We start from the raw sequence: 16,366 nt of genomic DNA on the forward strand, positions 1-16,366 counted from the left end.
ATTACCGTGGTATCTAAGAGGAAGAGAACTTATGGATATTGGCGAGCCATTGGAAAAACAGGTACTTATTTTTAACTTATTAACGCAAACTTATTTTTAAATGTAAGCTCTACTTTGAATCGCGCAATTTGCGTAGTAGATGACACAACACCGCTTAAGCTGAGGGAACCAGAAATGCGTTTATACTATCTTCCTAAGCAAGAAAAACTGCGCAACTAGATGGGTAAATCTTTTGGATGAGCCACATATCAATAAATTCAGCCTATGTCGAGAACAACGGTCTAATACTCCATGTGGTGAGACCGCTCCCGTCTGGAAAAATTTCTGATTCGGTTTATTTGTGGATTCCTATTCAAAAATGTCCCCGTTAAACAAATCTGAAGGGTGCCGGCCGGAATTTTTGGGCAGAAATTGTTTAAACAATTTTTTTACACATATATAAAAGATCACGTTTTTTTTTACTCCGGAACATATATTTTTAAGTTTTGTGGGTCATTCTGAACAAGAAAGCTATCTTGTAAATTTTCTCAGAAATTGATAGTTTTCGAGTTATAGGCAATTTAAAATCTGAAAAATGCGAAAATACGCATTTTCGAGGCTTAAAAACTCATATTAAAATTAGTATTTTTGAGGTTGCCAGATACTTAAATTGAAGACTAAATATTCAGCTTCAAGATTCTGAAGAGTGATCGTGTCTAACTTTAATTTATACCGTTGTTTTTTAATGAATGATTAAATATGCGTGTTTATCCAATTTTTTTGCCGGTGAGGGCTCTGTTTCAAAAATCTCCTATTTTCCTCCGACAAATATGTTTTCTAGATTCTTTGGGACATTCTAAATAAAATAAGTATCCTGACATTTTTCTCAAAAGTTAATAGTTTTAATTAAGTATCTGACAACTTCAAAAATACTAATTTAAATATGAGTTTTTAAGCCTCGAAAATGCGTATTTTCGCATTTTTCAGATTTTAAAACGCCTATAACTCCAAAACTACCAATTTCTGAGAAAAATTACAAGATACCTTTTGTATTTGTTTAAAAAAATTGTTTTAAACAATTTCTGCCCAAAAATTCCGCCCGGCACCCTTCAGATTTGTTTAAAGGGGACATTTTTGAATAGGAATTCACAAAGAAACCGAATCAGAAATTTTTTCAGACGGGAGCGGTCTCACCACATGGACTATAACTATTGCCTTACATCAGAGATGATATTTCCTGAGACAGAGGGTTTCGTACTTGTCATTTAGGATCAGGTTTTTCTAACCAAAAATTACCTCAAATTTATTGTCAAAGATCCTAAAGTCCAAAACGATAAATGCAGAGATGGATATTAAGCCCAAGAAACTAACCAATATCTTATCAGTGACTGTCAGCCGTTTGTTGAAACCGAATATAAAGAACACCATGAATTAGCAGGAAAGATTTTCACCAAGAACTAAAACAAACTGGGGCTTTTTTAAACTGATCATCTTCCTTATTATCAATATAAATATGTTCCTTACAGATTTCTTGAAAACTACAACTAATACTAGTTTTAGTGGGGACACATTGACCAACCAGTAGCATAATATAACAGATGAGATTTTATGTAGTTAATTATCTAACTAAATAAAACCACACTAATGGATGTGATGATACCGAAAAACAATAACCTGCATGCTAAATATAAAGGGAAGATAACCAAGTACAGAGATCTTAAGATAAAAATAAAGAGAAAATGGAGAATAGAAAGTACCCAGGTGCGCTACTTATTATTCTCTCTACTACTTGAGTCATTCCGGAGAACCTCCTATAAAACATAAAAGAGTTGGTTCTTAGTGAACATCTTTATAAGACTATCTTCTTCTTTAAGTGCCATCTCCTCGACGGAGGTTGGCAATCATTATAGCTATTTGGACTTTAGAGACGGCTGCTCTGAAAAGTTCATTTGATGTGCATCCATACAGGTTCAGCAGCCACCATATTCTGCGTCTCCCTTTGCTTCTTTTTCCTTGAATCTTTCCCTGCATAATCAACTGAAGCAAGCTGTATCTCTCTCCACGTGTAATATGTCCGAGATATTCTAATTTTCTTGTTTTGATGGTATTTAAGATTTCCATTTCTTTATTCATCTTTCTCAGAACCTCTTTGTTTGTGACGTGTTCTGTCCACGATGTTCTCAGAATTCTTCTGTACACCTATACAGCTCGAATGATTCTAGTTTTTTAATTGATGTGGCATTCAAGGTCCAAGCTTCCATTCCATAAAACAACGTCGAAAAAACGTAGCACGTAGCCAACCTAGCTCCAACTTCAAATCTCTTGGGCAGAGCACTTTTCTGATTTTATTGTTAAAATTTGCTCTAGCCTTTTCTATTCTGATTTTGATTTGCTGGAAGTAATCACATGTGGAGTTGATCATTGTTCCAAGATATGCGTATTGGTCGATGCGCACGAAAATTGTAGCCTTTTATCCTATTTAAGTTCTATTTTTTAAACGCTTTATTTACGTCAATAGTTTGCATCAAATCTTTAGACGTTAATTTGACTAACTTTTCTTCAATGCAAATAGGTCTGGATCCCGCGTATGAAAAAAAAGTTGTTTAATAGCAAGCTCAAAATTTGTTAATAGCTTAAGGGTGTCTAGTCGGACAAACTTGGATATATGGGAACACTGGAACAGGGGCAGTTTTAATTGTGAAACAGGTTAAAAATTTGGAACGGTCAGAACACGAAAACGGCACATGTATTTTGTCCGACAGAACAGACTTAAACTCTCCGAACAGAGATTAAATTCTCATGCAAAAATCAGACTGCTATTTATCACCAAATGGGCGTTTTAATGAGTGGAACATTAGAATATGTCAAATGACAGGAATTATGACAGGTGATAAATAGCAGTCTGATTTTTGCATGAGAGTTTAATCTCTGTTCGAAGAGTTTAAGTATGTTCTGTCGGACAAAATAAATGTGCCGTTTTCGTGTTCTGACCGTTTCAAATTTTTAACCTGTTTCACAATTAAAACTGCGCCTGTTACAGTGTTCCCATATATCAAAGTTTATCCGACTAGACACCCTTAAGCTATTAACAAATTTTCAGCTTGCTATTAATCAACTTTTTTTCATACGCGGGATCCAGACCTAAAGTGAATGAAAATTTGCAGACATATGCATTCGCGAGAAAAATACACGAATAGTCAATAAAATTTTTTTTTGTTTATTAATTGTTTAAATAAAAAAACGATTTTAATGGAAAATGCTTAAATTATCTTGTTTTTTACAATGTAGAAACTTGAAACTTTGTGAGCGGCCGTGGAGTAACGGCATAAACGCTGGCCTCATACGCCAGTAGACGTGGGTTCAAGCCCTGCCAAAGACAAACCATTTTCATTTCCAATAATGACACGAGCCGTCTCACCGTGCCTCGGAGAGCACGTAAAGCCGTCGGTCCCCCTGGGCTAGTGTACATCGGCACTAGTTACTTAAAACAGGGTTAAAGATGTAAATGGCGCCGGAACTATCCGAAAGGATCTCCCCGGCAAAAATGCCATACGATATTATTATTATTATTACTTGAAACTTTTACGGATTGTAGGTAATGATATGAACCATACATAATTTCACTTTTTACGTTAATTGTTTACGTTATGATTCATAAATAAAAAATAGTTTAAAATTTTGCACTCTCATATATTTGTTTATATAAAAATCGGCGTTTATTCGTGTCAAATTTCAATACGATACGAAACAAAACTTCAACAAAAACTCGAATTAAAAAAATTCGTGTTTTTATCGTAGTCTTAGAAAAACCACCGGTAGAGACGTTTTGTGCTACAATTAACATTAGAATTCGTTTTGTCGTATTAATTAATTAAACGCTTTTTTTAGTTCAATCGTTTGGGTCAAATCTTTATGCCTTTTCTTCAATGCAAATGACAAAACATTTGCAGACATATGAATTCGCGGGAACAATACATAAATAATCAATAAAAAAATTTTTGTTTATTAATTGTTTAAATAAAAAAAAACGATCTTAACGGAAAATGCTGAAATTCTCTTGTTTTTTACAATGAAGAAACTTGAAACTTTTACAGATTGTAGCTAATTATATGAACTATACATAATTTTACTGTTTACGTTAATTGTTTACGTTATGCTTTATAAATAAACAATAAAGTTCCAAATTTTTTGGCGATTCCGACTACTTTTCATGTTTGTACATCATATTATGTTTTATACATATTATAATAAACATGACGATATATTTTAATGTTTGAAAAGTGTAAGACCAAAAAGTAAAAAATAAAAAAAATATGAAAAAAATATTTTTAAGAAACGCTTTTCTTTAGTTACAAGTGACTAAAATTAAACATGTTATAAAAAAATCAACCAAAAAGCAAAAAATAAAAAAAAATGAAAAAATCTAACACATTCGTTAAAGAAAAGCGTGGTGCGAAAACGGTTTATTCTATGAAGACGCGCCACGCTGTTCTTTGACGAATATGTTAGATTTTTTCAATTTTTTTTATTTTTTGCTTTTTAGTTGATTTTTTTATAATATGTTTAATTTTAGTCACTCGTAACTAAAGAAAAGCGTTTCTTAAAAATATTTTCTTCATATTTTTTTAATTTTTTCCTTTTTTCAAATTGTATTGAATAGTACACATGAATATTAGTAGATATGTATGATATGCACATTTACGTATTGAACACACTATGGATAGTTCATTTTTCTAAGTGTATAAGAGCGAAATATAACCAATAGACATGCTTCAATGCTTTGGCTTGTGTCTGAAATCTCTTTGATTACTCAAAGATAGTTACGCAAATTACACACTTCTCAGATTGCCATAGCGATTTTTTCACCCAAATCGCAACAGCTTTAATTGTTTATTTTCCGTGGACTTGATTCTTGCGTTTGTCCTCCAGAAAGCCAGTTCTTGCCAAGTGCAAAGAATTTAACAGTACCACAGTGCCGACAAGACGACATTCAGGGAATAATAAATTAATGTATACGCGACTTGGAACCTAAACGAAGATGAACCGTTCTTCCGACTGAAATTTTTTTTCGTTCAGTTTAATTTGTGAGGGTTTCCTTTAAGAGAATTTTATGTTTAAATTATGTAAATTGCGTATATCGTGATGATGTGGGGGTGGACCATCTTATTTGCTGGCTTGTTTGTGCGTAAGTAGATCATAATATACATAATACAGACTAGTCAAACTTTTAAACATGAAAAGAGATTAAATTAATGTATTTTACCTATCGTGAGCATATTTGAGGTGCTCAGAGCAACAGTGGCCTTACCCACAATCCAGAATTTTACCAAAAAGCTTTTATTAAAATAAAGTTATTCCTTATTTAAGTATTTGATGCAGAGTGGCTCAAATAATGGTTGCTTGAGCTACTCTGCATCTGAGATTACTTAAATAAGGGATAACTTTAACGTAATAAAAGCGTTTTAGTAAAATACTGTTGCTCTGAGCGCCTCATTCCTTGCTTAGACATTTGGGCTCCCAGATCGCAAACTGTTTTTAAAAAATTTCTACTTACTTAAAGTCATCAAAAGGCTCTGCAAGTCTTATAATCCACAGATTAGTTAACTATTTTGCCTTTTATAATTGAATTTAGTTTTAAAATGCCTTCTCAGTTTTCTTTAGATAATTCAATGGTTTCTGTAAGTCAATAAATATTAAGTGGATGGCTTTTCTAAATATATTTTCTTTTGTAATTAAAAACATAGGTGGATAAAGGTGTTACGTCGCATTTTTAAAGTTTTGAGCAAATTAACAAATCGCGTTTTGTATTGAAACATTTTTATTTTGTTTTTGATTCCAATGAGTGAGACTTTAAAAAATAGATACTTTTTCTATTATCTTTTATTAATTATAATGTAAAACAACAGAAAGATTTTGTGAACTAGACTTTTGTTTACATAACACCTTTAGCCACTAACTTCAAACTCGAAATCGTGTATGTTTTGTCATAGATAAAAAAGTCAAAGTTCTGTATCTCTTCCCAATATGATCGGCCGATCGGTGTTTACACTTAATCAAGTAAAAAGGGTAATCCGTGTGTAATTTTTTAAAATTTATCTGCAGATGGACATCTCAACCATGTATTTGTCATCTAGTTTTCTTTACAGTGTTCTATAAAGTCGATTACTGATTCATTTTAAGTAATTTAGACATAATAATTATACTTTTATTATGATTTTTGTTTCTTGAATGGTATGTTTCTTAGTACCTACTAGTTTCTTTCTTCAGTATCTTATTTTATCTTTAATATCTTCAGTAACATTATCTTATTTTACTCCTTGTACCTACTAGATTATCTAAAACATAACTCCAAAATGTATTATTATTTCCAAAAATCAAGGTAATTAATTGTTAAATTTGCACAATATGCATAAAAAAGTTTTAACGTAATGCAGCATGTCATATTGTTCAACAAGGTGGCACTTTTCTTATACAGTCATTATTTCTGGGTCATTTATTCTGTTTATTAGTTTCTAGTAAATACGAAAGTTATTAAACAGTTTAAAATATGTTTTGACTTCAAATATATTACTAAATACCTATCAAAGTAAAATATATCTCCTTAAATTTATATATTAATATATTTTCTTTAACTTTTCCAAGTATTTCAATTTCAATAGCAGAATCTCTAATAGTACTGACCATTTTGCAACAAATTGTATTAGTACTTACATTCTTTTATGTTCCAATACATTTTTTTCTACCATTTTCAAACTGAATACAACAATTTTCTCACCTTTTAACATACATCACTTGATCTTTTGTAGTTCGCTCTAATATTTTGGCTTCGTTTCGCTTTTTTTCAAATTAGTAATGTATGTTATTGTCTCACAATCTAACTAACTATTACTTTGCAATCATTATATTCACGTATAACTTCTCCTCTTGTCATAAAAGAATCTATTTGGAAGTCATTTTGTTCACTTTTTTATGTAACAATTCGACTTTCTTTCTTTTGAAAGACTCAATCACCATAATACTGTATCTAATTCAATCATATTATCTCCAGCGTCATTTTTAGTTCTAAAGCCTATTCCTCCATGAATTCCTATGTATTCTCCCTTGGACTGGTACACGTGTGTATTGAAATAGCTCCTATTATGATTCTTGCGATAGAATAACACTCAGTACGTCCCCTCATTGAGCATATAAAGCTTTTCTTTCACTCTAACCCAGACTTATTTGACTTTTATTTATAATTTATATTTTAGTATTTATATATCTTTGTATTATTAATATTATTTATAATTTAAACTCATATACATATACTTTGAGAGTAAACTGAATGTAAGACCAAGTACTTACTGGTTTTTCCTGGTGATTTACTATGTGATCAGTTTTACTGTTAATCGTTGCATGTGGTTGTCTTTTTAAAGACAGATTACATACTTATGACTTTTTTGTGACGGATATTCTTGAGTTAAAGTTGATTTCGTGTAAACGAATGAACTATCTTTCAATAAAGTCGTCCCAGGAACGCAACTCATAAATATTGGCAATATCATTTTAAAGTCTTCTACTTTAAAATGTATAATATATGCCTGAATTGCCGATATGAATGAGTCAGATTAAATTAAATTATTAGAAGAATTTTTTTACTAAGCAGCAACATTTTTGTTTAATTTATTAATATTTTGTATTTTCACAACGACGTCCGATGTGGAAATCGAAACGCTAATAAAATCATTTTTCAAGTTAAATTGTGCTTCAGAACAAGACTGATTTGAGGAGCACACATATAGTCCGTCCGATATAACTTTTCCCATGCGGTACGATTCATTTTCAATCAAATTAAGTCAAAACAGAAAGTGAAACGTACGCCGATGTGTGTAGTATATAGCATACAGTATACAAAATGTATATACACATCGACGTTCGTTTCAATTTATGTTTTGACTTAATTTGATTGAAAATGAATCGTACCGCATGGGAAAAGTTATAGCTGACGGACTATACACAACAACATTCAACACTTTTCTACCAAGTAAAAATTTCACTATCATTATTATATAACTCCTTACAACTATTACCTCATTATCTTTCATGTTTCTATCAGTGTTTGTAGCGACTTCTTTCCTAGTGTTAATTTTACCTACATACCACAATTTATATCTTTTACCAACTTTTTGCCAAGGCTTCTATAAAAATTCTGCAAGAAGTTTCCGAGATATTTGAGGCATTGTATAGTTACAATTCACTCTGAGTATTACATCTAATACAGCACTTTACATATATTAAATACAAAGTTACATACATGGGAAGCTTTACGAAGAAAAGGAAAAGAGAACACAAAAAATATTTGTACGCAAGTGGATTATTATCATACCATTTCATATTTTTGCCTGAAAAGTTTGTACAAATACATATTTTACTGTTTTCTCCGTTGGTACTAACTATAATGAAATTATACTAATGAAATTATGCATTTACCTGTACCGCATTTAATACCAATTCATTAATTTTTAGGTACATTTCCGCAGATTATTCCTGACCAGAATGAATATGAGACTTTTCCAATTCCTACTTTTATAATAAATCAGATGGGCAACTCCCAAATCCGCCAGGCATTCAACATTGGCAGCTGCAGAATAGTTTACAATCCGTAGGTATAACAAACTATACGTTCTCCTAAATGTTTTAATACAGACTAATAGGTACTGAGAGCAAAGATTTGGAAAATACTCTAACATCTATTATATCTATTGTTATTTTGCTGTTTAGACATACAATTTTCTATTAGATCTTCGTCGTACTTAAATAAATAAAATAAAATATATAATAAAAAATAAATACTAGGATTAGATAGATACACACGTAATCAGCATGAGTGCAGAATTTTTTTAACTTGAAGTCTTTGGTTAACTAGAAAAAATGAAGAGTCCACATAAAACCTTGTTTTTGCTTTCTTGAAAAGTTTGCGATTTCAAGGTTATGGCAGTAACGAAGTCGGGGTGCGATATGCATGTATACCTTCATCAACCCATTTTGATATTTCAGATACTCTAAAACGTTCTAAAAAGCTCAAATCTTTCAGTTTTTTGCCGTTGCAGTGAACTTATGTGATGTCATATGTCAAAATGCATTTTCCAAAGTGTATTTCAAAGTGGTGAAAAATATAAATTTGTAATTCGGAAATATTATGTAAGGTCAGAGGTCAGAGGTTTATGTAATTTTTATTTTGATATCATCACTTTAGTTCACAAAATTTCCTAACGCTCTTACGAATCGAATTCAATAAGTTTTATTGAGAACAATCCAACTGCAAGAAAATGGTTGGTCCATTGCTTCATTGCCTCGCCTAGTACCATATACACAACAATTTAAAGCATCTTTGTTTATTTTTAGCGTGTGTCCAGATCCCGATGTAACATTTTTCCTGTTTACGAAAGAAAAACCTGAGTATCCAGTTCCGATATTAGTTGGCTCACAGAGGCTAAATACCAATTTAAATACTACGTATTTTGATCCCAAGAAACCCACAAAAATTATTATACATGGATACAACTCCAACATGAACATTAGTGCATTGGTAGAAATCAGAAAAGGTAAAGTACCAGTATAATAAACGTGTGTATATTAACTTCTCCCTTTTATGGTGCCCATTATTTACGGATGTTGGTGATCACAATGGCTATCCTAAATTTGCTTTCTACTTGCTTCCGGTTGTTTTTTTTAGACATTGTCAACCAAGTCAACTGTTCAGTTGTCAACCAAGCGTAGCAGCTTTTGTTAACTTCATATTTCGAAAGCTTGAAATTTATTTAATAGACATTTAATGAGCGTCCAACTTTCAACTCCATACAATACTGTCAAGAAGATCTGACGAGTAACCTTTTTAGGAGTCTGATTTTCAGGTTATTCTGGTCTTTTCAATGCGGATTTTTATCTCTTTACCAATATATTTATATTTAAACCAATATAAGCGATGTTCTAGGTTTTTTTCTATTTCAATACCATTTGCTGTAAATATGTAGTCGTTCTCCAGTGTTTTCCTGACTACCATATATTTAGTTTTCAAAGTATTAGGTTTTAAGCCGTATTATTCGCATTAATAACTTCTTCCGCAGAACTCACAAGCAACACAGTATCATCTGCATATCTCTTGTATCTGTACCTGTCTTGTAAGTTGTCTGCAATTAACAAAACGTCATTTACAAAGCTCATATGATTTAATCTTTCTCAATCTATACAGGGTGCAAACCTTAGCACAAAATATGAAAATTTAACCTAAAACACTTAAATAGAATGTGGTTCCTTACTGAGTGACAGGTTGTTTTATGTAAAAATTTAAAAACTATTTTTGCTCAGCATTTTAAAATTATTCGACGTATTCTTTTCATACTTGGCAAGAAGTATAGGTACTATACAAACTACTTAATTATGTTAAACTAACGTTTCTGCCTATTACCAGAGGCGTATGACGGGGGATAGTGAATGGTTGACCCTTTCCAAATCCTAGGCCACTAGCGGAATTGCCATTTTAGTTCAATTTTTGGATTCTACAATACTTTCTATGAAAATAATATACTCTTCATTCGTAACGATAAAGTAATTATTTTTCGAGATCTTTGAAGTTAAAAAGGAAACGACACTAGTGGAGTCACTGAAGGTGGATATGAGTTATTACCTCCGATTTCGTTGAACCTCCATCGATTTGCATGAAAATTGGTGAGTGGTTAGAGGATATCTCAAGGAATAAAGGTGACATGGTGCCAACTTGCGCTTTTACCCTGGGGGTGGATGCCACCCCTTCTCGGTGGTGAAAATTATTTTCTTAAAAATAACCCCATAATTCGATAGAGGGACAAATTTCAAGCTAAATTTGTTATATAAAGTTATTAAAATAAATCAAAACTTTTTAAGTTATTAAAGATCAAAAATTTTAATTTTTCTTGAGGAAAATGCATGTTTTTATCCAATTTTTAATCAATAACTCAAAAAGTGTAAGTTTTTACAAAAAAGTTATTATTATCAAAATTGAAGCTAATGAAAGATGGAATAAACCTCTTACAAGAAAAACTTTTTAATGTTAACTAAAAGTGAGTTATAGGTAATTGAATGTATATTTTTTTCGGCGAGTAACAAACTCTAAGTATTAAGCTGAAATAACGGGACATTGATGCATTTTGTAACATACACTTGTTAAAGATTTGTCAAAGTACTTAAAAATATCTATCAAATGAGCACCCAAACATGTTGATAGCATTAAAATTTATGCTCCAAAATTTTTTCAAAATTTATCTTTTAAAATTTTTTCCAAAAAATGTTATTTTTTTTTAATAACTCCGTTCGTGTTTACGATGTCAGATTCATCTAAAAACTGTTTGAAAGTTAATTCCAAGTTCCATTTAAGCACGTTGAACCTAATCTTTTAAATCCCTTACTTTTTTAAAAATAAAAGCTTAAATGGCCCCGGTTGCATGGTTTCCACAGAAAAATTTAAGATTTAAACGTTTCTATCTCGGTTATTTTTTACCCTATAGAAATAGTAAAACAGGTGAAATATTTGGCACAGAAAAAACTAAAATTTGGTTATATACCTATATATTTTTTTACGTATATTGAGTATTTTTGGAGTATTATCAAAAGAATATGAGAATTACAATAATTTTAAAAATTAGGATTTTTTAATTTATATCTTTTTTCAAAAATATGCATTCTAAACCGGTCAAAATTATCGAAAACATTACTTATGCTAATATAAAGAAGTTCTTGTAAGGATTACTATAAATTTTAATTTTTGTGGAAATGGTGTATGTTTCATTTTTAACTTTTTCCTAAAAAATTCGAAACGGTTCTTTTATTTTCATTATAACTTACTTAATTTTGACGCTAGTACCTTGTTCTGAAGCTCATTTGATAGGTATTCCGAAGTACTTTGACAAATGTTTAGAAGGAATATTTTATACATTGCATCGTTTTCCCGTTATTTAAGCTTGAATACTTATATTTGAGTACTCGTCGAAAAAAATACACATTTAATTGACAATAACTCACTTTGAACTAACATTAGTTTAGTTCTTTATATAAGGAATGTATTCAATTTTTTATCTTCAATTTCAGTAATAACACCTTTTTTGTAAAAGCTTATAGTTTTTGATTTATACGTGAAAAACCGATTTAAAACATGCATTTTTTTAAGAAAAAATAAAATCTTTGGTCTTTAATAACTCAAAAAGTGTTGATTTATTTTAATAACTTTATATAACAAATTTTGCTTATAATTTGTCCCTCTATCGACTTATAATATTATTTTTAATAAAATAATTTTCTCCCCCCAGAAGGGGTGGCACCCACCCCCACGGTAAAAGCGCAAGTTGGCATCATGTCACCTTTGTTCCTTGATATATCCTCTAATTACTTACCAATTTTCATGAAAATCGATGGAGGTTCAACGAAATCGGAGGTGAAAACCTTCAGTGACTGCACTACACGGGTATTTTGATTAATGTATTGTGTCGCTTCATTTTTAATTTCAACTATCTCGAAAACTAATCATTTTATCGTTACGAATGAAGAGTATATTATTTACATAAAAAGTATTGGAAAATCAAAAAATTACATTAAAATAGCAATTTCGTCAGTGGCGTAGAATTTGGGAAGGGTCAACCAGCCACTATCCCCCGTCGTACGCCTCTGGTACTAGCTAGAAACGTTTATTTATCTTAACTTAGTAGGGGTAAAGTACCTACACTTTCCAAGTATAATAAGGATACGCCAAAGTATTGGGTACAAATAATTTTTAAATTTTAATCATATGAATCATATCGTAAATTAATCAAAATAGCTGTGCCGTTTAATATTTAACTTCAAATATCTCGAAAACTAATGACTTTATCGTTACCAATGAAGGGTGTATTATTTACGTAGAAGGTATTAGAGAATCTAAAAATAACACTAAAATAGTAATTTCTCCAGTGGAGTAGAATTTGAGAAGGGTCAACCATTCACTATACCCTGTCGTACGCCTCTGGTAGTAGCTAGAAACGTTTGTTTATCATAATTTAGTAGGGTGTATAAAAGACGCACTTTCTGCCAAGTATGAACAAGATACGTCGAACAATTTTAAAATGCTGAGCAAAAATAGTTTTTAAATTTTTAGATAAAACACCCTGTAACTCAGTAAGGAACCACATTTTATTTAACTGTTTTATGTTAAATCTTCGTATTTTGTGCTAAGGTTTCTCCAGTTACTATATGGACAATTATTAATGAAACACCCTGTATAGGTGCCCATTGCCCATATGTTGGGGCTGAGTGTTCTTAAATTCTGTCTCTAGAGCTGCCGTGAATAATTTTGGTGAACTTCTTCTACTCCTCTACCTAAGCTGAATATTCGGTGTCTTCGTTTAGTCGAATACATGATGTAGCATTCTCATACATGTTTTTGATTAGTGATGTATACATGTAATCTATTGTACTTTGCTTTACTACTTCCAGTACTGTTTCAAATTCTACAGAATCAAAAACTTTCTCGTAATCAACAAATACTGGTTTTGAAATTTTGAAATGAACTTTTGCCTATCAATACTACTACTTCGAAAGTAAAGCCTTAGTAGTCTACGGTATGAAGGTTTTACGTATTAACAGCAATAATTATATTAATCCATTTCAAATTGATATATTTATTTACTTTTAGAATACTTGAGTACAAAAGACTACAATATTTTTGCCGTGGACTGGAGTCCACTAAATCAAGCACCTTGTTACTTGGGGGCTCTTATGAACATCCGCCATGTTGGAACCTGTTCAGCTCAGTTAGTTCAAAGACTTCTAGATTTAGGAAATACCGATATTCATGTCATTGGTTTCAGTTTAGGTAAGTGTTAAAAGTTTGTCTATTACAAGATAGATAATCGAAAAATCTAGGAATTCAATACACCACTATACATACATACATACATGTTTTACAGATTATCGTAAAACTTTCGACAGGGTCAAGTGGAGACACTTATGGCGAAATACTAAAAAAATAGGCGTACCACAATACCTAATTTCTCTTTTAACTGAACTATACGAACACACTACTGGATCAGTTAAAGTACTTAATACACTTTCAAATGAATTTCATCTACAACCAGGTGTCAGACAAGGATGTATCTCCACAACTATTCCATATATATGGGGAGCATATTATGAGAAAAGCACTTAAAGGATTGGTAAAGGGCATCTCAATAAATGGTCATAAAATAAACAACCTACGTTTCGCAGATGATACAGCCAAGCCCTTCTTGCAACTAGTCAAGCAGAGCTGACTGATCTTATACGACTGGTCCATAAAAAAGTCAAATATTTGGTCGGCAATGAAATATATCAAAGACAAAGATGATGATAGTGGATAGGCTACATAACAATCATCCACACATAACCACAATTGATCGGTTTGTGAGCTCCTACTTATATCTGGGATCAATGATCACAAACACAGGGATCAAATCGACCAAAATTGACCAAAACATCGAAGGACTGTCAAATTTTAAGAGCGTTAAAGATGAGGTTGATCAACTGTTTAATATTCCCAATACTGACCTACGGATGTGAATCTTGGACCCTGAGAAATTCGGAAAGAAGAAAGATAGACGCCACTGAAATGTTTTGTTGGAGACGAATGCTACGAATTCCTTGGACCGACCATAGAACAAATAATTCAATTTTAAGAGAGCTAAAAATTAGCCAACGACTCTCCAGTAAAGTCACAAACACAGAAAACATGGAAAGACTCATTATACAAGGAAAGGTGGAAGGACGAAGATCACGAGGAAGATCCCAACAAGATGGATCGATCAAATTACAGAAATATGCAAAAGACCTATGCATGAGTTATAAGAAATGACCAGAGACAGAGATCTTTGAAGACTGACAATACACGACATCACGTCGACTACTACAGTCCCTCTGGGGGTCAGGATTGAAGAGCGACACTGAAGCACTTCGAAATGCTAAGGATTATTTAGAATTCTATACAGATCAGAAACAGACTGAACACATGGTAATTCATGCCTTCTAAATTATTGTTATAACAATGTACTGATAATTTTTTGTGAATAAAAAGGGATTTAATGGAACTGTTTACTTCCTTCTTCTTCTTCAAGTGCCATCTTCGTTCCGAAAGTTGGCGATCATCAGGGCTATACGTATTTTCGAAACTGCTGACCGAAACAATTCGTTGTTGCTACAGCTATACCATTCCCGTAGATTCTTTAGCCAGGACTTTCGTCTTCTTCCTATGGACCTTTTTCCTGCTATCTTCCCCTGCATAATTATTCGAAGCAGTTCATATCTTTCGCCTCTTGTAATGTGTCCCTAGCATTGCAGTTTTCGTTTTTTGATCGTAAATATGACTTCCTTTTTTTTATTCATTCTTCTCAAGACCTCGACGTTTGTGACTTTCTCCGTCCATGATATTCTCAAGATTCTGCGATACATCCACAGTTCAAATGCCTCTAATTTTTTGGTATCAATCTTTTTCAGCGTCCATGACTCCATTCCGTAGAACAGCACAGAAAGTACGTAACATCTCATCAGGCGAAGTTTCATATCAAGTCACAAATCTCTTCTACATAACACTCTCTTCATTTTAGTGAATATGGATCTGGCTTTTTCTATTCTTATTTTAATTTCTGCTGAGCTATCGTTGTCTTCATTTAATAAAGTGCCTAAATATTTGTATTTGCTAACTCGATCGATAATTTCATTGTGTAAATATAAATTTTGGACATCTCGTGTTGATTTCGATATTACCATAAATTAGTTTTCTTTATGTTCAAAGATAGTCCATATTCTTCGCTGCAGTTTGCTATCTTATTCACCAATGCCTGTAGCACTTCAAGGGTTCTGCGATCAGAACGGTGTCGTCGGCAAATCTCAGATTGTTTAATCTAACACCATTTATTTTAATACCTATGGATTGCTCAGAGAGTGTTCTATTCATTACGTCTTCGGAATAGAGATTAAACAGGGTTGGTGACAGTATACACCCTTGTCTCACACCTCGCTTTATTTCGATTTCTTCAGTGGTATTATTCTCTACTCTCACTACTGCTTTCTGATTGTATTACATATTTGCTATTAGTCGGATGTCTCTTTTATCTAAATTCTTTTCTGCCAGAAGTCTGATTAGATGCCATGCCGCACTTTATCAAATGCCTTGTTATAATCTATGAAACACATGAATACATCTTGATTTATGTCAAGACATCTTTGAGACATAACGTTCAGTGCAAACAACGCCTCTCTTGTTCCGAGTCCATTTCGGAATCCAAACTGGGTATCATTGATGTCCATTTCCAGTTTTCTGTGTACTCTAGTGTGTATAATTTTCAGGAATATTTTCAGTATATGGCTCATC

The 16,366-nt window shown here is 32.1% G+C and overlaps 2 protein-coding genes across 2 annotated transcripts in view; one reads left to right on the forward strand and one right to left on the reverse strand.

Annotated features, from left to right (window-relative positions):
* The window catches only part of LOC114335305 (pancreatic lipase-related protein 3-like), a 593,140-nt gene extending 586,255 nt beyond the window's left edge, over positions 1 to 6,885 (reverse strand). Inside the window, exons 1-2 of the mRNA XM_050646050.1 lie at positions 6,755 to 6,885; positions 5,534 to 5,655 (exon numbers count right to left, since the gene is read on the reverse strand). Of these exons, the coding sequence (XP_050502007.1) occupies positions 5,534 to 5,543 (10 nt within the window). The 5' untranslated portion in view covers positions 5,544 to 5,655; positions 6,755 to 6,885. The remainder of the gene's footprint in view (positions 1 to 5,533; positions 5,656 to 6,754) is intronic.
* Positions 4,789 to 16,366, forward strand: part of LOC114334354 (phospholipase A1-like) — a 29,200-nt gene continuing 17,622 nt past the window's right edge. Inside the window, exons 1-4 of the mRNA XM_050646039.1 lie at positions 4,789 to 5,164; positions 8,485 to 8,620; positions 9,364 to 9,563; positions 13,658 to 13,837. Coding sequence (XP_050501996.1) covers positions 5,122 to 5,164; positions 8,485 to 8,620; positions 9,364 to 9,563; positions 13,658 to 13,837 — 559 coding nt within the window. The 5' untranslated portion in view covers positions 4,789 to 5,121. The remainder of the gene's footprint in view (positions 5,165 to 8,484; positions 8,621 to 9,363; positions 9,564 to 13,657; positions 13,838 to 16,366) is intronic.

This window comes from Diabrotica virgifera, chromosome 3 (assembly GCF_917563875.1).
Source record: "Diabrotica virgifera virgifera chromosome 3, PGI_DIABVI_V3a".
In the NCBI taxonomy this organism is placed as follows: domain Eukaryota; kingdom Metazoa; phylum Arthropoda; class Insecta; order Coleoptera; family Chrysomelidae; genus Diabrotica; species Diabrotica virgifera.